Below are 27202 nucleotides of genomic sequence, written 5' to 3' on the forward strand. Positions count from 1 at the left end.
TTTTTTAAGAATATTACCTAATATATTTGTTTGATTATTTAACATAAAAAATAGGCAATGAGAATACGTAAATACGTTATGTCAGTTTGTTTCAAGTGAAAAAGTCACAAAATTAGTTACTTGATTAAAATTCTGAAAAAAAAAAACGATTAAAATTTATTTCAACTATTATAATATACTTCTTTGGAGTAATTGAAAAATTATGATTTTGGTATATGATGTAGTTTAGTGTATATTCTAAGCCATTACTTAAAGTGTAATATATGCTTATGTAATACCTGTTATCAAACACAGTAAAATATATTAGGCTTCTGTAAAGAATGTAAGTCGGAAATAATCCTGCATTAGATGCTGGACTTTTGAAATACATCACTTACACGAGCAACTGATGTATCTAAACGTACCTAAGTTTGTCATGTTTTTGCAGATGCTTAAGTATTATCACAGATAGGTTGTAGTTAGTAAATACAGTTGATTTTTCCGACTTCTGAATTATGTCATAGAAACGTCCTCTGATCAAAATAATCATCTAAACCTGATGGGAATTTCACAATAGTCATTACTTTTAACAATAGTGTTGTAATTTCCAGTTTGACGTATACAAATTACTGTCAATAAAATCCGAGAGAAAATTCTTAAGAAATCATGTAAAAGATGGGAATTCCTTTTCGGACACAACAAATAGTATCATGATTCTTACTTTATTACAACGTTTTAAGAGTACTGCATGATATATCATATACTGCACAGTTACATTGCTACTCTCATGCGTAAATTTAAGTACTTTTATAAACCATCCAGTCCACACACGCGATAGAAAAGAAAAAAAGAGTGCAAAAATATCTTAAAATAAAGAGGGTTATAACTATATGAATATATCCCATGTTGCATGTTCTACTATGAGAAATCTGAATTAGATCAGTTGATTTGTGTGTGAAATATCCTGTTAAGTTCCTTGAAGCAAAAACAAAATACAGCCACATTCTAACCACGTTTCTTCATTGAATTTACACCACAACACTATATTAATAACAGAACTACATTATCAGATAAAAAGAGACATACAGAATATGAGATCACTAGAATGTGCAAATAAGACAGCATATGGAAAGGAATAAAAGAATAGGTCAGATGTGAAATACAATTAATTTAAAATAGAAATACTGTCTGATGAAAAAAGACCCAATGTTTATACAACATACTGAAATAATAACTAAGCTAGGTATAACTAAGAAGAGACAGAAGAAATATATGAAGTCTAACAGAATATTTGAAAGTAGTACAAACTAAATACATTTGACATCTTACTATATTCATCTTTCAAAAACTTACATAATACTTAAAAATAATGTAATTTATGTTCAGTATGTTCCATAGAAACATAAATATAAAACTCTGGAAAACATTACCTTGTATCAATTTGTTATAATTTCATTTATATATTCAATTTTAAGCCTAACTCAAAACTATAAACTTTAGTCATAACATCCAATTTACATTTTGTATTTGTGTGTATGAATTCAGTTTTAGGTGAATAAAAATATAAACCTATAATTCATCACTAAGCCACATTTTATTAACATTTCTGTAACATCTATCAGCTTTCCCTGCTTGTGTCTTAAAATAAACATTTGAAGTTATTAAACGTTTTCCATAAATAAACTTCTTTTTAAGTGACAAGGTTATTTTAAAAACTTTTACTAAAATTATCTTCTTGTGCACGATATTAGTTTCTAAGGAGGTCCAAAAGTTGAAAGTAATTTTTACTCTTTTCTTGTTTTTACATTTTCCTATGGTTACTGAAATGTTGATAATACACATACACACATACCAGATGAAGAGAAATTTCAATGGCTCTATTTCACATTTTACTGACAAATCCACCCAGAGTCAGAGTAGCATGATTTATGTCCTAAGAAACCCTGTAGTGAAAGTACTGTTCTACATGGGTATACTTCAGTATATATCATTACTGCTTTGACTAAAGAAAACCTCTGTGTACAAGCTCACTGTATTCCTTCATCTGCTTTCATTTTCCTTATTTTAACACTTACATTGACTTAAGCTAACTTAGTGACAGCACAAGAAATAAGTGTAAAAATCTATGATTTCAAAACCTGACACTATAAACATAGCTTGTAAGACTACAGATAAAAGAAATTGTTAGAATCTCACTCAATAAAACCCCATTAAGTCTTTGGTGAAGATCAAAATTATTCTGTGGATTTTTATGGTTTAGCCATAATCTTCATCAATCAGTTTTATTAATCATTCTACTACTTGAACACAAGCCACTAATAACATCATTGGTTCTGATTTTCAGCTTTAAATTATGATCTTTAGCCATTAATTTGCAATTTTTTCCATTAAAGTAATATCTAATCACTGGTCTTGATCTTACCCACACGTAATGACCATGGAATCTGATAGCTGTTAAATTGACAGGTTGTAAAACAAAAACCACATTTTAATATAGTAAAGGCAAAACTTTTGTATAATTTATTGATCTTAGATATTTTGGGTGCAAATGTACACTTTTTAAAGACAATGAAAAACATTCTACCAAACAAATTTCTATTTTCTAATACATAGCATCAAAATTCAATTTATTATGCTTTGAGAGATGAAAAAAAAGTAAAATATTAAAACTATACTTTAATTATGTAAAACTTACCAACAGCTTCTGTCTTTTCTTCAAAATAAATCCTAGTTCATACACAGCCTTACAATCCGACTTATTACGATTTGAGAAAAGTAAAGTAAAGCTATTAGAAGTATACTTTTCTAACAATTACTAACAGCTTCTGTCTTTTTTTTTCTCAATACAGACTATGCATATAGTTTGGAACACACAAAAATGGAAATAAATGGGAAGAATATAATAAAGGTCACAGATACAAAATACAACCATAAAATTATATAAATGTTTGTTTCTTGTTTGTTTATTTATAAACCTTGTTGTTTCTTAATCCAATTATAAAATTTTGAGTAAAATTTACAAAAAAAAAAAAAAAGCAGGACTACAAATATACATTTGAAAGCTATATACTTTTTAATTCATAGGATCTATTGCCACTGGGCAGCCTGTATATATATATATATATATATATACATATACGTGTGTGAATATGAATAATTCTTGACTTGCACGTTACAAATTCAAATATTTCTTCAATATTACTTTTGACAGTTGCAAACAATGTTAACAACAACTGTAAAGTTAGAAAGCACAGGATGATGAACCAAAGAGGAATTTCCTAACAAGTCATGGATTTGTCCACTTCAGACAAATATGGTGTTGTAATTAAATAGACCAGCTAATTCAATAAGCTGGCTTCCTCCTCATGAGTTTCTTATCTTGCCTGGCACATAATTCCTATCAATCACTGGATCCTGAAGAAACATATGTAGACAACGCTCGTTCTGTGCCAAAGGATGTCCAGCAACTCTAAAAAAAGACGAACAAAATAGAATAACTGTCCTCTATAAGAGTTCATTTCAAATTCATTTACAGTTTAATGATGATAATTCAGAAACTTAAAACCAACAATATATACTTTTCAAAAAAATAAACGCAAAAGGCAAAATATGAGACAAATTATTAACACGTTTATTCCGGGTAGTTCTGTATGACATGTGTGAAACTTTGCACATTCACTGCTGAACATCCAAAGTCTGCAAAGGCGAAATCCACGCTCACTAGGTGAAGTTTAACGTCACTCAACGTCAATAACGAGTATGCCCCCCGTGAGCATCAATAACTGCTTGGCATCTCCTGCCCATGGAAGCAATGAGATGACGAATCACATCCTGTGGAATGGCTGTCCACTAAGCCTGCAAAGCTGCTGCAAGCTGAGATAGAGTCTGCGATTGAGGTTGTCGCCATCGCAGACGTCGGTCCAACTCGTCCCAAAGATGTTCGATGGGGTTTAAATCTGGTGATCTGGAGGGCCAGGGAAGAACGTTGATGTTGTGGTGTCTCAAGAAGACAGTGGTGAGTCAGGCTGTGTGAGGACGAGCGTTGTCATGTTGAAAAAACGTTGCTGACGTTCACCATGATAGGTTGCACATGGGGCCTAAGAATCTCGTCTACGTATCGTTGAGCTGTAAGATTCCCTTGAATGTGCAAAAGGTCTGTTCTGGCATTGTAGGCGAGGGTAGCCCACATCATGATGCTGCCACCACCATATCTGTCAACATCCTGCACACAGTTTGCTGCAAAACGTTCACCTCGGCGACGGTAAACACGGGTCCTTCCATCCTGCCTACGAAACAGAAAACGTGATTCATCATTGAACCAAACATGCCTCCATCATCAATGAGGCCATACCTGATGTGCCCGAGTCCATTGCAGCCGTGCTTGACGATGTTGCTGGGTGAGGATGATGCCTCTGACTGGACGTCGAGGTCAGATTCCTGCATCTCGTAGACGGTTGCGTACGGCCTGATCGGAAATCCTACACAGCCCTGGTATGGTTGAGGCAGTAGACATCCCAGTGGTGGTCCTATCCCAAAGGTGACATAACCAGATGTAGCGATCTTGTGCGGGCGTGGTCACACGAGGTGCCAGATCGTGGACAGTCAAGAGTTGATCCACGTTGTTGGTGATGATTCCATAGCCTTGTGATGGTGCTTGGGTGGACATTCTGGCAACATCTGATCGAGATTCGCCTGCTTCCAAGCAACCAATGGAGTTGTTGCGTTGTGCTTCAGTCAGTCTTGCCGTAACTGTATTGTGTGTCGGTAGCTTAACACTGAGCTATGGAAACCAAGAACCCATCACTTTTATAGGGATTTTGCACATGTTGCACTTGCAGAACATGCAGATCTCTCAAACAAATTTATTGGACACGCATGCGTTTTGGCGAAAAATCCAATGTTTTCCTCCGTTTTTAAAGTGCACAACTTTTATTGTCATTTTGGTCTGACAATCAGTGCCTCAACACGTGTAACATCACATACTCTGAACTTGTAACATTATTACATATATTTCTCTTTAAAATAAAAAAAATATCCCTTTTGCATTTCTTGTTTTGAAGAGTATATTTTCACAGGTTTACAATTTTTGTCATTAGGAAAAACAAAAACTACGGGAAGATATTGTTGGTTTTAACAAAGGAATTTTAGCAAGTTTAAGCCAAAATATTTCATTCATGATGATAATTGTACAGCTACTGAAACATGCTTGTTAGTTTGGTAAATAAAATAATATTAACAGATGATACATTATCACAATCAATTGGCAAAAGATGGCAGTGGTTGGTTGACTTAATGATTTATGGCACAGAGCAGCTAGACTATCTATGCTACACATCTGGTAAAAAGTCAAGTAAATTTAGCAAACTTCATGAAAGGAAATTAAGGTAAAACCAAACAAAGTTTAAAAAAAAAAAACATAAATAGCATAAAACCAATATCTACATCTAGTCTACAGTAATTTAAGTTGTAAAGGACTTTCTGTAGCATAACTGTAATTATCATAACTCGCCAGGAAGACTAACAGGTAAGTTCAAGAACCACCATTAATCACCTGAAGCTGGCCTTTCCAGTCCTGGTTTCAAGTTATTTGACATTATGGCCAGTTTCTAATTTCAAATTAAAGTAGATGAACAGTGACTTTTAAAAGGGAGCCATGTTAAAAAGGTGTAATGTGTAAATTAAAGAACTTAAATGGCATTAAAAATATTAATAGCCTTTAAACAAATTAAAACATTACCAAGGTGGACAGTGTCACCATCACCAATAACACGGTCTAACATTGAGAAACCTTGGGACAGAACATGTTTAAAATGGTGCACTTGTTGAGAGTCATAACGACAACAAGAAAGTAAAATGTGCTTATTATGATCTGAGTGTTATACAAACTACACATCGGTGCATCAGTTCCAGATAAAAGAAAACGATGAGTTAAAAAACTGACCAATTCATAGTCTAGTTAGAACAACTTCCTCTTTCCAATCCTTACAGACGCCAGATGGCCAAAGTCCAATATAGGGTTTTATTTTGAAAAGCTTGTTTTTGTGTTGCTCACCCCAAGTCGGTTGCCAGCTAGCACAGAGACAAGCCTTAAATACAGGACCATAGTCCATGTATGGGACAGACACAGTGGTGATAGTGCCAAAGCAGATAGACTTAGCTGAGGTATCAGCAAGCTAGTTCCCACAAATACCAATGTGACCCAGTATCCAGAAAAACTGGATAGAAGTAGATGTTAAAGAGATGGGCCAGTTAGTTTTGAATATCAGGGAAAGCAGGGTGTGAACCAACATGAAGCGATTCCAGGGCCAGTAGAGAACTAGGCAAGTCAGTATACTACTTAACTTATATGTGATCCAGGGCAAGAGAAATGGCGTACAGTTCAGCAGTGAACACAGAAGCTGTAGAGGGGATTCTGTGTGCAACCACTGAACCACAACAAACCATGGCATAGCCCACACAGTCACCTGATTTTTAACCATCTGTATAAATAGGAACGGAAGGATGGTTTGAAAGATGTTCAGCAAATAGCAGACACTATTTCCAATCAGGATTGTCTGCTTTTCTCAGATGACTTAAAGATAGGTTACAACTGAGAACTGTAAGAAGCCATGGTGGGATGGGCTGACCAGTGGATACAGCAATGTTATCCAAAAATAGACCCAATTCTTCCAACTGCACCCTGATATAAAAGCCAAAAGGAGCAATAACAGACCGGCTGTTCTGAAAAGGTATGGCCCACCAAGGAAAAAAAACACAACTCCAGGTGGGATGCTTTGGGAAGGAACAAAGTTTCGAGGCATATGGTAAAAACTTGAAAATGGCAAAGGTGCAAAGAAGATTCATGAGACTCAATGTATAAGCTCTGAACTGGGGAAGTGCGGAAAGCCCTAGTGCAGAGCCGAAGTACTAGATGATGAATAGGGTACAGCATCTTTAAGGCCAATGGTCTGGCAGAGCCATAGACCAATGATCCATAGTCGATTTTTATCTTTATATATCTTTATATCACGATATATCTTTAGCATAGAACGTCGATCCGCTTCCCAAGTTGTGGAAGAGAGGACACAGAGGATGCTCAGTGCTCTTGTACATTTGACCCACAGTTGCTTGATGTGTGATATAAAGGTCAACTTACAGTCAAAGATAAGCCTCAAGAACTTTGTCTCGGGGACTATAGGCAGCACAACTTCACCAATATGGAGTTCAGGATCAGGGTGAATACCCTGTTGGTGGCAAAAGTGCATGCAAACGGTTTTAGAGAGAGAGAAGTTAAAGCTGTTTGCTGTGGTCCACTTCAGTAAACAATTGAGGGCAGTCTGTAGCTGCCGCTCAATATACCTCATGTTCGATGACTGACATGAGATGTGAAAGTTATCGACATAGAGCCCATTTGCATCAAATAAAAGTGAGTTGTTCAGTGATGGCATTAATTTTCATACTGAAAAGTGTTACACTAAGAACACAGCCCTGAAGGACTCCAACTTCCTATAGAAAAGAATGGGAAAGTGTCAAACCCACACGAACTTAGAATTTCCTGTCCATTAATTTGTAATAAAAATGGGCAAATGGCCATGTAACCTAGATATATGGAGATCTCGCAAAATGCCATACCTCCATATTGTATCATAAGCCTTCTCAATGTCAAATAATATTGATACAAGATGTTGCTGTTTGAGAAAGGCTTCTCTGATTGACGTTAAGTTAAATCAGGTGGTCCATGGTGGAGCGTTGTTGTCGGAACCCACACTGGGTGGGCGAGAGGAGGATGTTTGATTCAAGGATCCAAACAAGACAAGCATTAACCATCCTCTCTAAGGTCTTACAGAGACAGCTCATCAAAGCAATTGGACGGTAGTTTGAAGGAATCTTGGAATCCTTCCCAGGCTAAGAGAAAGGTAAGACAATAGCCTGGCACCCGGCATCAGGAAAAACATTCTTCTGCCAGAACCAGTTAAAAAGAATCAGAAGAATAGCAAGAGAAGCAAGAGATAGATGGTGCAGCATGTCATAGTTTATATCATCAGGCCCAACTGATGTACTGCCAGACCAATGAAGGGCCAGTTTGAGTTCCACCAGTGTAAAGGGGCGATTATAGTCATAGAGACAATCAGCTCGAAAGGAAAGAGGTGTTTGCTCTGCCCGAGTCTTGATGACTAAGTAGGTGGAAGAAGAAGCAGAAGTGTTAATTACTCGGCAAAAGCTTTCACCTAGAGTATCGGCAATGCACCGGGTATCAGCTACTTCCTGGTCATCAAAGAGCAAGATCGAGAGGGGGACAGAATTATATTGCCCACTGACCTTTTGAATCTTGTTCAATATGACTTTGGGACTGGTGATAGAAGATATACCAGTTGTGAACTTAATCCAAGATTTCTTCTAGCTTTGATGTCTTACCCACCAAGCTTATGCATGGGCCCACTGAAAAGCGATGCGATTCAAGAATGTGGGAAATCTATGGATAGTATCCCAGACCCATTTTTGTGCCTTACGTGTCATGTGGCAGGCAGGAGTCCACGATGAACGAGGATATAGTGGAAAACGTGTCGAAGTTTTAGGAATACATTGAGCAGCTGTTTGTATAATACAGTCAGTTACTTCTGCCACACAGTCCTTTGTTGATGGCTTACAGACTATGGCAGGATCAAGTTCTGCAAGAGCAGTGAAAGAAGACCAGTTTGTCTGGTCCAGCTTCCACCAGGACACGCAGACTGGGTGGCATCAAACCATGGCCAGTCTCTCTCAAGACTATATAGGAAAATGATCACTGTCTCATGGATTATTGTCAACCCTCCATGAAAAATTGGAGAATAATGAAGAGGAGCAAATTGAGAGATAAATAATAGTAAAGGACTAACTAGGTGCATGGAACTAAGTAGAAGAACCAGTATTGAAAAGAGAAAGGTTGTGATCAGAGAGCATATGCTCTACAGAGTGACACCTCCTTTCAATATCAGCACTTCCCCAGAGGGGATGATGTCCATTAAAGTCCCCCAGGATGAAAAATGGAGATGGCAACTGTTTAATAAAAGCATCAAGGTCTGCTTGATCATATGTCTCTCCAGATGACAGGTAGAAAGAAAAAACAGTGATGGTATGACCCAAGGAAACACGGATGGGTGTGGTCTCCAAAGGCGTGTCGAGTGGCAAAGACAGGGTGGGCACATGCTGATCAACCAACAGTGCCACCCTTCCATGCACTCGTTCATCACACAGTCTGTCATTTCTGTACAGAGAAAACTGCTGAAAGGTGACTGTATTGGCAGGTTTCAGAAATGTTTCTTGTAAGAAGATGTACAGGATAGAAGGAAGCAATCAGCGTTTTGATGTCATCTAGATTAGAATGTAAACCTCAACAGTTTCATTCTATCAGGGTGGCCATTTTTATTTACATGTAGGCAAATTAGGTGGAGAACCCTTCTTTACGACCACATCTGTTTTCCTTACTCTCCTTATTCGAGGGAGGTCTATCAACCTCTATGGATCCTGACCTGGGTCAATTGGGCAGGTCTTTGCTGTTGGAAGGGGATTCCAGTGACTGAGGACATGAACAAATGAACGTTTTGCATCTTGGGATGGGAGGAGAAAACTTATCTGAGGAAATGCCTGTACCTGGAACCAAAAGATGTGGATCTTGGGGTTTGTTGGAATGCATATAAGGACAGAAATAGGTGTTGAAGCTGATTCATCAACTTTTCTAACCACGCAGATCAAAAGACTTTTCATTTGTCTGAAAAATGATTCTTTTGGAGGCACAGAGAAATCTGTCTGCACTCCCACTGTAGGTGTGGAATAAAGTGCAGCAGCATATGTCCAAGATGAGGTGGTGGACAGCAATTTTTAAGCCTCAGGATAAGTAATGTAATGAATCATTTTCAAATGCTGCACCTCTTTTTCTTCCAACCATTTAGGGCAAGAACAAAAGTAGGATGGGTGAAAGCCATTGCAATTAATGCAATGAGGGTCTGTTTCACACTCGTAGGCATCATGGTTCTTGTCACTGCAACGAGCACAAGGAACCATGACATGACGTCTTCGAGTGACCAAACCGTTGACACTGGAAACATCAGGGAGGGTTGGGAATATATGGCCATACTCTGCAATTACAATAATCTGCCTTGATGGTGACAGGCAAATGTGGTGGTGTAAATGTGAGAATAAGGACATTTGTCAGCTCCATAATTCCATCTTTGCAAGTAGATATACACCTCTCTACAGAAACTCCTTAAATGAAGAAACCAGTAAGAATCTTTAACTCTGGGATGTTCTTCAAATCTCTCTCAACAATAACTCCTCATGATGAATTCAAAGTAGCATGAGGTGTAACCTCAATAGGTATATCCCCAATCACCTTTGAATGCAAGAGGAGTTCACTGTGTTGAGATGTGGATGTTTCCACCAATACATCACCAGATCGAAGCTTCTTCATGGACTCATGGAGAGCCAGCAAGTCCCTCTAATCCCTTCTGTATGAAAAAGGGTAACATTTGCCCTAAAGGTTTGTCTAAAAGTAAATGCAGTATAAGAAAATGAGGTACAACAGGTGGTACAGATGGTGAGGATTGCTGCTCAGAATCTTCAAGACGTGATCGTTTACCTATAAACTGTTTTTTCACTATTTTATTAAGATTTTTAATTGGAGTATCCATAATAAAGAAAGGGAAATTTTGGTGCCCACTGACCCCACCCACCATGGAGCTCTAAGAGGAGATGCACTACAATGTCAAACAAGGACACTGCAGCAACACCAGGGTTTCATGAGCAGTATACCCAAACACCAGCATCAGATACAATGTCCACAACACCTGTTAAGAACATCCAACACTGGTACTTGGTTAACCCTAGCCCAAGTGGACCAGCCAACTGACCCAAGGGGAGCCACCCCAAGGCTGCCCGTCTACAGGAATTCAAGGCCAAGGTGGTACGTAAGGATTGGACTTCCTCAACCACCAGGATCCTCTCCTCCCCTTCACGGGTTGCCACACATGGCAAACATGTTGATGGATGTTTAGATCCCAGAGGAGGTAAACTGAAATAACAGAGCCTACCATGGGAGGTCCCCTCACCACGTACAGAAATCCACATCAAGGGGATGGCAGTGGTTCAGTTATCAAAATATCCTTTCTGGTACTAAACAATAAAGATATATTGCTAACTGATCCTATCAGATTATTTGGCCAATTCATGTTGGAACTTCCCTACAGTTCTTGTTTAAAAGACAAAAATTTCACAAGTTATCTTACCATGAAATTCACTTCAAACTTAGTTGCATCATCACTTTTTACAAATGCCAAATGAAAGCAAACTATGCATTTTTCTGCTTCAGGATTTAAAGTTCTTTATAAAACTTACTTGTTTATAAACATTTCAAGTCCTTTTTTCCTTTCTTCAATGAATTCTTCATCAAAGATTCCTTCATCACCTCTGAATGGAAGTTGCCTCTTCCAAGCTTTGCCTGGTAAAGGTGGAACTACAATCTACACAAGAAATAACATTATTTAGCATTTGTTGATATTTATTTAAACTGCACTAAGCCATACCTGACTTACCCTGCAATTACTCAGACAAATCTCCAGTACTTATTTTTTTTTTTACTAACAAAAAATGCAAAAAGGATGATAAACGTACATGCAACAACCAGGTGATGTATTTTAAAGCACATTCTCTAAATCAATTAAAACATTTAAATATTTCACATGTGGAAACTGATTTCTTATTCCTATGCTTGAAATTGGGAATATATAAATTTACCAAGCAATACATTGTATTTTCTGCTTGTCAACTTGCCTTATATATAATACTGTTAGGTTTCTATAACATAAATTATTTCAAAAAATTGTTTTATTTTCTACAGAATGTTTTACTATTCAAGTGCAGTTTTATTACTATAACACATGGTACTGTATGTGTAAGTGTGTTTAATACCAATTCAGGGCTGCCTATGCTACGATTATGTACTTAATCAGAGAAGTCTTTTCATCAATCAAAAAATGTTACATTTGCAAAATTAAAATGAATTTCAAGCAGGTTCTTACCTCTGAAATATTGAAGCCTTTCCCTTTAAGTTTGAACTTAAACTGTCAGAAAACATGTAACAAACAAATTTCCAAATGTTCTTCATTCATTGTAGAACATATTTTGTTAATAGGATGAGTTCAAACTCGAGAAGGAGAGGCTTTGAATAATTCAGAGGCAAGTCTACCTTATCTGAATAGTCCCTTATAAATTTATTTTTTATTTCACCATTGACCATTTAATTTCATACTTGTGTTTAGATTTTTTTTCTCATTCTTGATGGAATATAGAAATTTCATAGCCTTATTTAAAAAAGAAAATTGTGCAAATACACAAATCTACAGAACATCCATTTTACAAAAAGATGCTGCTATGATACTACATGCTTAAAAACATCAATTTCATAGCAATATCTTATATTATGAAGTCACCTGACACAGTTCTTTAGAAAATCATGAGGGAACATAGAAAAAAAGTCATCAAAATTACTAAACTATAAATGGTATTCTTTACACTTGAGAATTAGCTGGCTACAAATTCATGTCAAGGTAATGAATGAAATATGGCAAAATATAATTAACACTGAACAAAGTGATAAATGAAATGAAAGAACACAGAAAATAATCTAACAATAAAAAAAACCTTTTCATCACTGTCATGTGGAATTTTCCAGAGAAAGAATAAAGTTTTATAACTACTATTCCATTATTTTACTAAAATTTAGGTCGAACATATATTTGCAAGCGCCTTCTTTGAAGCTAATGCAGTATTTTTATTTTACACATGAAAAGTACATAGATAAAATGAAGACCAGTTGATTCATCAGGATCACTCATCAGCTGTAAAATATTAAAATGCCACTGACCTAGCAAGTAGCATTTTTGTGAAGTCATCTACCATTTACATACTGTAGCTTTGAAATTAGCATTATACACCATCTCTGCCAATGAAATAATCCACTTTTATAATTAATTCATTATACTTTAAATATTATTCAAGAATTAGCTCTATTTTAAAATATAACTGAGGTGTAGTATACCAATTTTAGCATAAATATGATTATATATACATATTACTTAAAAGTGTTCAGACTCATCAGTCAAATTTTCTTGCAAATGAACAAACCTTCTAGAAAGGAAACTATTAGTTCATGTACATAATGTTAATTGTTTGTATGTAAATGTATTTTGCTGCTAAAGCATTACTATAAAAGGTTATACTTATCACTAAACAAAATAATTTTTAAGCACTATATTCCTTATTTGATCTTTTAGGCCTGTCAATGAATACCAAGAGTATAAAAATCAGTTTAAAGCCTAATCACATTGTTGCATTTCATATTAACATATCTGGTTTTGCTATATCTCATGAAAATACATTTGCCAATTATCCTGCATTGTAGTTTTCATGGCAAAAAACCTCCCTAATGCGAGTTCAAAGACAAAGCACACTAGTGTTCCTTGTTACCTTCCATAATCCATGAGTACAAGAATTATGAGCACTGATATTAACAATCTAATCAAATAAAAATCCTTAGGTGCTGCATCCAGGAAACTGAATGGTACATGTTTTGAATTATCATGAATAACCATTTCACTCTCCAGCTGCTTATAGTGTGAGATAGTCAAATATGAAGTAAGAGTAGAAGCCTTATCTTGATGAATGCATATCCTGCTAGCCCTGTTTCCACCTGAAACTCCCTTTGAAATATATGCTGATGACCTTAGCATTTGTGAACTGTCACTTTTTACAATGTGCTGCATTTTGATTACCTTGGGCTATGGTTCAACCTTTTGCAGATCTATTTCTATATATCTTCCTAGTGCTGCAAACTGATCCATATTCCTTTATTTTTTAATGTCATTAAGTATAATGAATATTCCCATCTTGGAAATCCTAAATCTCTGATAGGAACACACACATTTGTGATTGAGTAGATGAATATTTTGTTTTAGAAAGAAATGTTATACACAATTTGAAAAGCATCAAATTTTTGGTGGTATCACACTACTTAAGAAATGTCAAACAATGTCAAAATGAAGTTTTGATACTTCTATTCTACTATGATTTTATATTAGATATAGCCATCATGCGACTTGCTGAATTTTATGATAAAATTTGTTTTATTCTAAAGTACTCCTATATAAATATGAATTTAACAAAGCATAACTTGCATGTAAATATTATTTCCAAAGTAAAACACCTGACACTTTTATGTATTTTACCTTGCTGTCTCTCTCTAGTTCATTTCTTAGCCATTCAAAGTCACTATAACGTCTTCTTACACTTGATTCCTTCATTTTAAAGACAGGCAAATTTGTCTGTGTAAAGAGATTCAACAGTAAAGAATTTACTTCATCCATTTCATTAAACATTTATTATAATCACTCTTAAATAAGTTAAAAATTACAGACACAAGATGTTTGTTCTACATGTAGTAATATAAGTTCACACTTGTTTACTACTACAAGTGAGATATCTGTAAAAAAACTAAACAAAAAACATTGAATACCACACAGAAAAATTTTAAATAAAACTTACTCTAGTTGTTATTAAACAATATTTTTTATACTGCTGAATCAACATTTCTGATACTTGCTTTATACTTTTCTTTGAAAGATGTATTTTTCTTGAGATGAGCTGATCACCCCCAGGAAAACTTTAGCAGCAAAATAAACCAATTTTTAAATTTTCCAGCCAACATTCAATGATGATTTGTTGCTTTAAACCTTTCAATATCAAAAAACTCAAAAATGATTTGTAAGAATGGATAAATATTACTATTAAATACTGTAAATGATACACATAAAAAAATAAGTTTCACATCAAACTTCATTCACATTCTTCAAATATAGTACCCGTTTGTAAAGTCAAGTGACAATTGTTACATATTATGATTCCAAATAGCCAGAAATATTAATTTGAACTTAGAAGTTAATTGAATGTGAATATGTATCAAATTTATGATATTTGCCAACAACACTGATAAACAATTTTTTCTTACACAAATATATTTTAATATAAAAACAACAATACAATTTATAGTAACAGCTACTATAAATAATGGTTTATATACAAGAGTTTTACAAACTTGCAAACTATACCGAGTCTTCTATCTGGTCTAGAAATGAAAATTAGTATGAGTCAACACAAAAATTAATTGAGTTGATTTTGTTACACCTTGCTTAAGCTAACTAGTTGTCTATTCTTGTCTGACTTCACACTACTTACAAGTTAACTCTTTTTTTTTTACTGATGAAGATATTTAATGTCATCGTGGAAATATTAACATCCAAAATTAATTCCCTGAAGTCTGTAGTGTTCAAAATCTATAAACATTCCTGGTCAAATATCTGTACCTTTCCATTTGTCAATGCTATATCTTTTGAGGTATCTTGTATATTGACTGTATCAACCAAACAATATTCTACTGCTATCTTTCCATGTCTTGTGATAGCTAGCTTTTGTACTCATTAGACAAGATTCTCAAAAGTTCAAGAGTATTCAAAAATATGCTGGTGTATTCATTAAGCACATATTGTTGATTCTTACTCTCAGAAATTTTCTAGAAATTTAGAGAATAACCAGGACTTGTGCAATACACATCCAATGTTATACGTCACATGTATCAAACAGAAATGAATGCAGATATTAAAATAAATGTATAACAGTAAATCCTTTTACACAATACACTATAATAATATTTCTTTTACATATCCTTGTTTTCCACTAAGTATGCTTGGCACAAAAAAGTATACAATTGTAATTCTTATTTTAAAGAACATTACCAATAATACAAATTTCAACAGATTTTTAAAATTCCTAAGAAATCAATTACATGTGCATGAGCTTTGAAATAATACTGATGACAATGAAAGAATTTATAATAAGTACACATGTATAAAGCAGTAAGTGTTTTTAAATAAAATGGTGCGAGTAACTTTTATATCAGTTGAATTGCAAAGGCGTGCAGATATATTAATAGTTGATTCACACTGAAATACAACCTATAAAGAATAAAAACTAGTGAAGTTGTGTAATACAAACTAAAATTTTTAAGCACTGTTCTTATAACAGCTATAGGCTCTGTGGATCTTGAACATTCAAAACACTTTTGCATGGCAGTATATTTGCAGTCTTAAACCCATTTTAATACAGTGACACATATCTAATAGCTTAAAAACCTGGGTAAAGTGATACATTCACAGTTATTGAGAGACACACAGCATCTCTGATAGGTGATAAACATTCAGATTTTAATAATAAAGTGATATAGTGACACATACCTAATTTCTTAAAATACCTTCGTAAAATGATACATCTAGTTCTTAAATGACACAACATCTTTGAAAGCTGATAAATATTCAGTTTTCAAAATGCATTAGAAAGACAACATCTGAGCAATAATGATAGCTCAACTCTATTTGTATTTTAGCAAGAAAACATAGAATCAGAGTTGGAACAATGTAAAAGTTTTCAAACTACTTCATACACAAGTTATGAAACCAGGTTATTGTAGTAAAACAATAGGATCTTCTGCATACATGTTTACAAGTTCTTATAAAAGGCTCTAATCATCTCAGAAAAAGGATCTACAGTATGTACAAATAATTTGCTAAATCTGGAAAATTAACAATGATGTTGAAAACTATATGACAGAACAAAGTAAAAAAATAATTATATGCTAACTAAAATCTCATGTCTCCAAAACAATACACAAACCACTCTGAAAAAACAAAAATAATCAGTTTAGTTAATTATATTAAGTATCTAAAACAAATATATTAAATTTTCTTTACATTCATAATGGATAGCTTTAAGGGTTATTTTTATTTAACAAGTTTTAGTTTAGTTCAGAAGAGAAGGCAGCCTAGATGGACCAATTGGTTGCTTGTTATGCATAAACATTATGGTATGAAAAATTATCATTTGAACATGCGGAAACCTGAGTACTTTTTGTGTACAACGAACAATTAGTTTGTGGAAAGGATAAAGTATCTGTATAAGAGTGTCGAAAATCCTTGAATCTTGAAGTAAGTATAGAGCTATACTGGCTATATTCTCACAACTCATTCTATATGCAGGTCAAGGTCAAAGTGCATATCAAAACCTTTATCTGAATTACATTCAAATGTTAATTAAACTACTTTATTATCAATGTATGTCAATCAGCTTGGCATAAAAATGGAGTTTTTTTATTAACCAATTTTTAATTTCTTAGTTTCACAAAGAAATATTCAAATCCACAATCTTCACTTTATGTCACATGATGCACTTGACATTTCGTTTATAGTTTTTCTTTATTTGGATTACAGTGTTAAAATAATTAGAAACACACACACACACACACACACACTATAGGTATTTTGAAGTCAGAATATAACATTTTAATAGCTTTCCTCTTTGTTTTATTGAGATATCACTATTTGTTCCACCCACATGACATGTTCTTCCCATCCATCTCCGTCCTTCAAGACATGTCTAGTACTCTCTTCAACATTGTTATTTGGCACATTTATAGCCAACAGAAAGAACACATTGATTCACTATAAATTTAGTTCAGTTAGGTGACCTAGTAAACAGTCATGCTTAAGATTCATTATGTGTGTATCATTGTTGTTTTAGTCCAAGTAGCTAACAATTTTTTCCACCTATTAATAACTTAGTTAAAATGCCAATTAAATTATATCATTTATGGCATATTCTATTATAGTGCCTGATATATTTGTGTTCTAAAATCTATATTTAAACATCTAACACAGAATGAAATGATAATCTTATCAAAACTTGATCCCAAGTACAAATAGGGCAACAATACTGAATTAAATAGAAAAATTCTCATTCTTTCTTATGTATACATTTTAAATATTGTTATATCTTTTAAAAAACTAGCTAAAATGTAAAATTTAAAAACTTGTTAAATGAAATAAAGTTAAATGTGGAATTCATGTGATTTAAGGTCAAATGGTGTACCTTGATTCATTCATTTACCCCACCAAATTATCTTGCTATGGTCTACTGGGGTTCACCTACAGTAAAAGTCAAAAGAAACTGGAAAGTAATGACATTAAAATGGAGCAGATGCCAAAAGGTTAGAAGCTAAGGCTGTTAGGGTACATAATTATAATTTGTAGTCATTCTAAAAAAAAAATGTGTTTCAATTTTAGTTCATATTTTTTAACTTTTCACTTCACTGCATATTAATAATTCCAAAACAGTAATGTTAAGGTAGAGAAATACATTAGAAAAATTTACTAAATAAAGCCTTTCAATATTCATTTAGGAAGTTCTAGAGTTTAAACAAATGAAACATGAAAACTATATGATGAAAGTTAACATTTTCCTATACTGAAAATGTATTTCTGATAGATACCTCTACTCACAAATAGCTTTTGTCAATTTGTAGTACCTTCCACATACAGATATTTTCTCACTACTAGCCTCAATATTTTAGCCTACCTCACGTGTGAGACATCTAGACACTAGAAACTATTATTCAAATGAGAATGCTACAGTGTTACACAACTCCTATCACTGCTAGCACCATCTCTTCCATGTAATCACTTGAGATTGAGCAGTATATACATATCCAACACCAGAAGTGTGAGAAGTCAGATGAGAAGTGTGTCCACACATAAATCAATAACAAGCCACCAAAAAAAAACTAAACAAAAAATGCTGCATTAACTGAAAAGATCCTGCATTTCAGTAGGAAGAAGGGGTGCCTCAGCCACAGGGAGAACAATATGTTAGAAGAATGCATCATGCAACACTTGGCAGCATCTGAAATTGTACAACAGACCTACAGTAGGATGTGCATCACTACCACAGTGGCTAGGATCTGGTAAGTGGCAAGGACTCCCATACTCCACTAGAAGAATGAAAAAACAAAATGTTGGAGAATACAGAGGAATGCTGCACTGGAGGCAGCGTAATGGGTAAACATGATACTTTATTTTGAAAAGTAGACCAATACTGTGACTTGCAATACATGGATCACCTGGGATTGGCAGTGATATCAATATTCTTTGCTCATGTTAGTCCATGAGTATGTGGTACGGGATGAGCATCTTTATGAAGTAAACTACCATAACATATATCTACAAGTAGTATTTGAAATACCCCATTTCAGTGGTGGGTATATATAACATTCAGGCCTTACAGTGTAGGTTTAAGAATAAGTATAACTGATTAGGCAACACTCACCACAAAGCAAGATAAGAGATGTGAAAAGAGCCCCTGAAAACAAATGGAAAAAAAAAAAGGGCCACTTACCCACACAGAGAAATCATGAAACTTAAAACACTGTCTTGAGGAAGATGAAAACTAGAAGAGCAGGAAACAGCCAGATGGCTAAGATAATGAACAGTCATTGTATAAGGAGTTGTTCACATACTGGCAGGAATAATATCCTCTACTAGAAGGAAACAAAAAGGTGACAGATATGGTGTGAAGAGACAAAAACAGAATGCTGACAAACATCCAGTGAAAGGGAAGAATACACTAAGCAAATCCAACACATAAAAAGTAGTAGGAGAAAGGTCAATGGAACAAGGAAGCATACCAGGGAATAAACAATTAAAGGCCAATGAAGGAGTTGAATGTGCACATGACAGAGAAGAATCAGGGGTTCTAATGAAGTCCACATCCTTAAAAAAGAGACAGAATCTTTAGTGCAATGTGTAAAAGAGAGGAGGATAAGTTGAGACCAGTAGCTCCATAACTCACAAACTAAGGGGAAAAGGCTAGACCACATTGATTAGGGAATTGAACAATATGCAACAAAGAATGAGGTATTGCACAGGAGCAAGTAAAGACCTCTTCATCCCACCAACACAAGCAGCTCCTCTTGGGAAAAGCTGAGTATGAAGGGCAGAGGTGGCCTATTAGGAAGCTTGAAGTTGCCAGTCATCTACACAACAGAAGCAGCAAAAGCCCCAAGAAGGATGAAGATGAGCAAAACCAATAACCATGCAACAAAAAACTAAGACAAGGCAATCTTGAACAAAAGAGTCCAGAACTGAAAATCATGCCCCCTGATGGCCAAAACAAAGGTAACAGTTGGTTCCAGGAGAGATGAGAAAATATAGGGAGGCCATCTAACCATCCATCAAACAATTCAGCACCAATAGCTATATGACAGGGACCCAATCTACAAACTTCTTGCAGACAACAACAGATAGGAATAAAAACCCAAACAATATAAATCCCCTGGTTAATGACATACTTGTGAAGCAGATCTACTACCACCACTTAAATACATTGGCAGTAAAATGCATCCTGAATAGAAGGGAACTGAATGGTGGGACAACACAGGAAAAAAAAGAGTCAAAACAGTGGACCAGACTCTCTCAGACAACTTCCAAAACCCAAAGGTCCATGGTGAAAGACTACCACAAATGGGCAAAGTGAAGAACCCAGCCCCTCATAGAACCTGAACCTATTATGTAGTCTCAAGACTGTCAGTTACCCAAGAAACTATTACAAGTATTAACAGCAAAATATATAAGTTTAAGAGGCTGGAACCCAAAAGGAGAGGAAGTAGAAGGGTGAGACTCAGGAACAAGTTCAGGAGGAAACTGGGAGGCCAATGAGGAACAAAAGGTATGTAATCATGACAACTCTGGTTAGTGATGAGTCAACAATGACCCAAAAAAATTTCCTGATGCAGGAAAGGCTATGTTCAAATGAGAAGGAAACAAAATGTACCCTTAATAAAAAAGAATCCTAAAACCAAAATGGTCTCACCAACAGAGAAGCCATGTTAGCAAAGAAAGGTTGGACAAGAAGAAACATGATATAGTGGAAAACAGAAAAACTAAGGTTGAGAAAGTAACCAAAGTGTTGAAGTCTAAACCCTCAAAGCAATAAGCAAGTAGAAGAGGTGCGAGACCACGTAAGACTACCAACATAGAAACAATTACAGGCTGCATTAAAGAAGAGACACTAGTGGCAATAGAAGTTGTGTGACCTTCTCACTGATAAAGGTTTGTGCCTTGATCACTTGCATGATAGCATGCAGATGTCTCACATGAATACATATGAGAGTAGGTAGGAGTGTGTAATGGCTAATGGAGATTGAAACTGTATGCATATAGAGTGTTGTATAAGTCAAGCTATTTATAAAAGGAAATAAGATATGTCAAAAAGATGTATTTTTACAATGAGAAATCTGAGTTTCAATGTATAACAAGTTTGTAAACTTTATTAAAACTTGCCACATTTCATAATGATATCCTCAAGATCATTCAGATTATAGAACGTACAGTTTCACAGTCACATTGTGGTGACAACAGAAGTCAAACTGACTGATCCATATGCAAAGGTTAAAACAAGAAAAAATATAAATATGCAAAATTTATCAATATCTTAATTATATACAAGGTTATATTGATACCTTTGGATTCTATGTTAAAGTTTTAGTTATTATATGAAAAGTATAGATATATTCAAAAGGTACAGAAAAAATATATGAAAATAATGTGATTTCAAATATTTCAAGTATGAGGACAAGCTTAAAGACTTGCTTTTGAAACAAAAGCACAAGAGATTCACATCTGAGATTCTCATATTAAATACTACTGTGAATCAAGTCTTTTGATTCTGGATAAGTAGAGTTGATAATGGCACTGTAACTTAAATATCAAGACATAATAAACAAACTTTGAAAACATAGATCTTCAAATAACTTACGGAATAGCTTACCTGATGGTGTAAAATGGTGGCTCTGGACTTTGACTTTTTTCTTTTATTAGAAATTTAGATATAACAAGCTACACTACTTTTTAACATTAATTTTGGGAGGTGAGCTTGATAGATGATTATAATGGGTTAAATTTAAGGTATAACTTTAATGGTGTTTCTTTGGGATTTAATGTTTTTTTATTGTGTATTTCCACAAAAGTAGAGTTAACCCATAGTCTAAACCAGTGATAAGAATTATTAATGATCTGGTAAACAACAAACACAGTTCACTTACTGTTGTAAAATAACTCATTAAATAACTAAAAAAGCATTTCACATTTTTGAAACAACTTCACATTACTCAATTCTCAGGCAATGGGTACATACCCTCTAATCGTCATCTTTTTAATCTACAAACATGAGCAAACAATAAGCCTTAATTATCTTTCCTAAACAAATGTTCGAAATATCTCTTTACCTCCACAATGAATGATAAAAAATTCAAGATAGACATTACACTACTTTATTACTACTTGTAGTATTATACAGGATTATTTTAATAGCAAGATAATTCTAGGGCATTATTTCATACAAGAAATACATGAATGTTTTAATTTGGCAAGCTTATCACTTTGAGATGCACAATGCTAGAAACTATTAAGCAGAATAAAAGTACAATAAATTCCAGCACAGTCATCATGTAACAAACAACAATTGGAATGACATATATGCATGTAACATCATTAAGTCTACAACAATTTCATGTCATAATTATAGCAGTGTGTTATTATAAGTTTGATTAAAGCAAGAAACAGTTTATATGATTGAAAAGTTGTGTGAACTTCATGCTAAAAGCCAAAAGGAAGCCCTACCAAAGTATTCGTCTGATAAAATCACTAAAACTAATAAAGCAAGAAATAAAAAGGAAAAGTACCAAAAAAGAGGGCAAAGGGACAAATGCAAGTGGAATATGAAATTTATGAAGCAGAAAAGTTTAAGAATTCATTTGATTGAACTAAGATATTGCTTTATCAAATATTCACTTTTTACACAAAATTCAAAGGTCATAACCTTATTAGACAATAACTGTTGAAAACAAAGTTGAAGTATAAGAACAAAACAGAAAATGTATAGATAAGATAGAGAGGTTGTCTTTATTAATTAACTTGAAACTACAGTATATTATCTAACCTACAAAGAGCAATGTGCATCACATCATACTTATTTCTCAAAATATGACGTCATAAAAGCCAAAATACACTTATCTATATGCCCATTATGATTTTATTGATGTGGGTGCAAAGGGACCATAAGGGAGGATGTGCTGTGAAACCTTATAAGTATAGTGAGCATTGATATAATAACCCTAAAGTAAAGATGTAGTAATGTGGGAGCACCTAGCTAAGTGCATAAAATGTATCATGAGAGTAAAAATACTGATAAAATTTTAAACTTATTGTTTCTTAATTAAGCTATTTTCTATTATACTGCTATTGTTTTTAATAAAAAAAAAGAAACTCTTTAATCAATGGCAGTTCTACGTTAAGAATTCAATGAACCTTTTTCCAGTTTTGTTGCTTATACATTTCATTTTATACTTTCAATAAACAAACAAGCAACAGTATTAGGTTATATTTTGGCTGCTAAGCATTATGACATAAAAGCCATTGTTGGAACATATTGTTATTAAAACAAACTGGCTTTTCTATATATATTAGAAGTTATTAACGTAACTGATTTTTAACAATAATTAATCTATGAACATGCCACAATTTGATTTCATGAATGACTTTAATTTTGATTAGTTCTCAAAGGAACATACCAACATTTTATCACCTTACTGCATTTCCTGACGCTTTGTTGGTGAAGTTTGAGTTTATTAAATTTAATATGGTTAACTAGGAAATGAGAGGTTATGGTATACTATGGGGTGGGAAAGTGGTAGTACTTTCTTTATAATCAATGGCAGAATATACTTTAATAAACATATTTAAAAAAACAACAAAAAAACTTGTTTTAATGAGTTTGGAAATTTTAAGATATTTACTGTAACTTGACCCAGGACCCTCACCTCACAGTTCTAAAGCCAATGTTTTATCCAATAAGATATCATAACTCGAAATGATTTATGATCTTCAAATCTTTTTTGAAGATGCTACTTTTTACCTAAATAGAAAGAGTTGAACTTGGTAAAATTAGCTTGTTAAAGGTTATTGATAAGGTGGCATACAAAAAAAATTACCCAAAGAAATATAATCAGTTGTGGTATGTACAAGTGCAAGACACCATTGTATTTATATCTACATAACTGAATGCTAACAATGCACTCAAAAACAAATCATGATAAACTGTATTAAACCTACATGGTTAATAACTCTGCAGTGCATTTAAACACATGGTATGCTTTTGCTTATGGATATAGCTTAGCAGTTTAAAACTATGTAATTAAATCTATATCTAATGATGTGTTAGACTAGAACTTAATAGTACCAAGAATTTCTCACAATAATTTGAAGATTATAAAATATTTAAATTTTAACATTCTTTACTTTTCATCTCCCTCTCTTATTTTTCCTTTTTTCCTTAGGTTTTCCCTTTTTTTTATTTATGTTCATATATCTGTTATAGTACATACATTTTGTACCAACTATTTCAATTAACTTAATATGATTTCTCACTGTCGTTCAATATTTATTCTAGAAATAAAATTAACCCTAATCTGAATTTAAAGTGGGCATAAGCAATTAATTTTACTAACCAGACAGGGAAAATGACAATTTTTTGATACAAGTTTGTAGACTACTGTGAGGTAATTGTAGTCATCTTTTTTCCATCCTTTTTTTTTTTAATACTATAAGAAAGAGATTATATATTCAACATAAAATAATGGAGATTAACAATTACTATTCATCATTGTACAACATTAAAATTAAAGATGCAAATGTAAAAGTAACAAAAATATTAATTTAACCTCATAACAGTATTTCAGTATAAAATTATATATATATATATATGCAATAAGCAAATTAATCCAAGTTCTCTACTGTTTTCTCAAAATAATTTGAAATTAACTGAAACAGTTATAAGAAATCATAAGATATTAACCCAAGGCCTAAAATTTCAAGAAGTTCAAAGAGCATAGTTTCACATGTCTACCAATAATACTGGTCTGCCTAAACAATCATCACTAGGGCTAAGTGATAAAACTGGATATGACTGATTATATCAAATAGTATCCCATGAAAAAATGAAAATTATTATTAAAGTAACCAATATAATCAACTACTGTGTTTGATTATTCCAATTATCCAATAATCAAAATTATTTTTAAATTGATTAATATTATAAAAATAATCAAAATAAGCTTCCAATTATTATAATTTTTTTCATTACTGGATAGTTACAACTAACATTGTTATTATTGTTTTTGATAAATACAAATAGCAAAAGGAAAATTCTCTCTCCAAAAGCACTTGGATTATTGGGTCTTTTCTAACACAAACATTTTTCCTGTTTGGCCCTTAGTGCATTAGAATATCATGAGAGAATAAACCAGCAACAGTACTAAGTTGTATTTTTAAGCAGTTAAGTTCTATTGCTTTTGAATGCATTAACACTAGGATAATTTATTTCAAAACTAAAACAGAATTTGGAACTGAAAACTTTTGTGACACCTAAACAATGCAAAAACAAGTTATACAACTCTGTCAAAGTTTTGCTTTACAGTGGATATTCAATTAACACCCCAGGAAATATAAAAAGGAAAAAAAAACATCATGAATGATTTTGTGAAATTAAAAAAACAACAGAAGCACAAAGCATAATATAAAAATGAGATTTAACCATCGTTGTTGAGAAACAAAGTAGTGTTACTTTATTACACTACTTTTCATAGATTTACTGCTACTTAAGTACAATACAAAATAGTTTACTTTTCCTTAAGTAAAATCACAAAGAAATTATCTACTTTTATTCCATTACATTTCTTTTATAGAACTGTTGTTACATTTGAAAACAACTGGAGACAATCACACTGGTTGCCATAGTAATAGTTTTTGTTTACATCAGTCAGAGCACACACACACACACTCTAAAATAAGACAATCACAAGTAGTAGCATCTCCTATAATGCTCAGCATGAACAAAATACAGCCATTTTACATCTAGTATTGACTGTGATAATTTCAGCCCACTGTGCCCATCATGTCTGACATCAATAATCATCCTTATTTGAAAGACTTATTTTCACTGAAAACAACACTGAAAAATTCAGTTCCAGCATGCAAACATTTGTTTAGCTCTGAAAGGCTCTTGTTTACACTGAGATGAGTTAATATGAATCTTGAAAAATCAGTTGCTGCTTAAGCTAAATATGTAAAGTGTGTGAAGAGCTGTACCATAGACAGTAATACTGATTGTTTTAATAAAATTAAAATAAAGTTAAATGACTTTATATTTGTCAGTGCCTTTTATATGTTAATTTAAATTGAATGCAGGCTAATTTTAATAATGCTATAATTAATTAATATTCATTACTTTTCACTTTATTGCTATTTAAGTACTGTATATATTCAGTACTTTTTTACTTTTAGTTTTACTTAAGGAGTTGTCAACAACAGGTACTTTTAATCTTTACATGGGTGAATATTTTCTAAAGTAACAGTACTTTTACTCATGTAAATATTTTAGTACTTTACCTATAACTAGATTTAACACTCCCCCACTACCATAATAGTTAATACCCAACTGATTTTATTGCATACTGGTTTATTTTAAAACTACTGATCATGCCTTTTAGAAAAAGTGTCATTTGTATTATATCTACAAGCTTTCCACAGTTTATTTGTGTTAGAAAAGACACTGGTATTTTTCAGACGAGTTTAGATATGATTATGACGGTATTCTGCTTAAAGTCATATCTTGTAGCCTTTTCACCCTTCGGGTATATTTAAGATTTACATATTTGAATTCGGCAAATAATTTTGCGTAAGGAAAATGCAGACAAGCTTTTGGTCGAAGTCGGGGTTAAATCTCTAAGTATGTTACACTTATATTACCATCTGTATAAATAGCAAAATATTGTAACGTTAAATTAACCTTACCACTAGAACCTACCTAAACGCCGAGTGCTGTACTATTGGATTAGCACCAAATTACTATTAGTATTAGGCCTAAAAGCGTAAGGATAAATTAACGGTTGACTTGAGCAAGGGGTAAAGACACACGGCAATGAAAATCTTACCCTCATTCTAACTTCGTAGTCAGTATATCGTTTCCGTGCAACACCATGGGTAATTGGATTGAGAACATCAATTTCTAAAAAATTTGCTGGAGCGGCGTATGCATCATCTAAAGTTTGTTTTTTAGGTTGAAGACGACGAGTTGCATCTTGTGGAGGTTTCTCTTCCGTTGCCATGTTTGTATATAACAGACTTATCACCTACCGGTTGAGTAACCTTAAACATTATGAAGTAAATATTGCCGGGCGCTTTATGACCATTATTTGTTGCACAAAGAACTTGATGCT

General features: G+C 33.5%; 1 protein-coding gene across 2 annotated transcripts; it reads right to left on the reverse strand.

Moving 5' to 3' along the window:
- Positions 1-993: 993 nt before the first annotated feature.
- On the reverse strand, positions 994-27189 carry LOC143229277 (sorting nexin-12-like). Of its 2 annotated transcripts, XM_076461399.1 has the most exons (4): positions 26918-27183; positions 14217-14312; positions 11329-11453; positions 994-3448 (listed from the first exon to the last, which is right to left on the reverse strand). In XM_076461399.1, the coding sequence occupies exons 1-4, from the start codon at positions 27089-27091 to the stop codon at positions 3343-3345; spliced, it is 501 nt and encodes a 166-aa protein (XP_076317514.1). In that variant the 5' UTR covers positions 27092-27183; the 3' UTR covers positions 994-3342. The 2 variants fall into 2 exon arrangements, with proteins under 2 accessions (XP_076317514.1, XP_076317515.1); XM_076461400.1 differs by lacking the exon at positions 14217-14312 and having other exon boundaries at positions 26918-27189.
- Between the last annotated feature and the right edge of the window lie 13 nt (positions 27190-27202).

The sequence above is a fragment of the Tachypleus tridentatus genome, chromosome 10 (genome assembly GCF_004210375.1).
Source record: "Tachypleus tridentatus isolate NWPU-2018 chromosome 10, ASM421037v1, whole genome shotgun sequence".
NCBI lineage: Eukaryota > Metazoa > Arthropoda > Merostomata > Xiphosura > Limulidae > Tachypleus > Tachypleus tridentatus.

Excerpts from the sequence above, each read along its gene's own strand:
- LOC143229277 (XM_076461399.1), bottom strand. The coding sequence starts at position 27,091 with ATGGCAACGGAAGAGAAACCTCCACAAGATGCAACTCGTCGTCTTCAA. Across the intron at positions 14,313-26,917 it reads ACTACGAAGTTAGAATGAGG|ACAAATTTGCCTGTCTTTAA; the intron begins GTAAGATTTTCA and ends CTCTTTACACAG. Across the intron at positions 11,454-14,216 it reads AACTAGAGAGAGACAGCAAG|ATTGTAGTTCCACCTTTACC; the intron begins GTAAAATACATA and ends TTTCTTGTGTAG.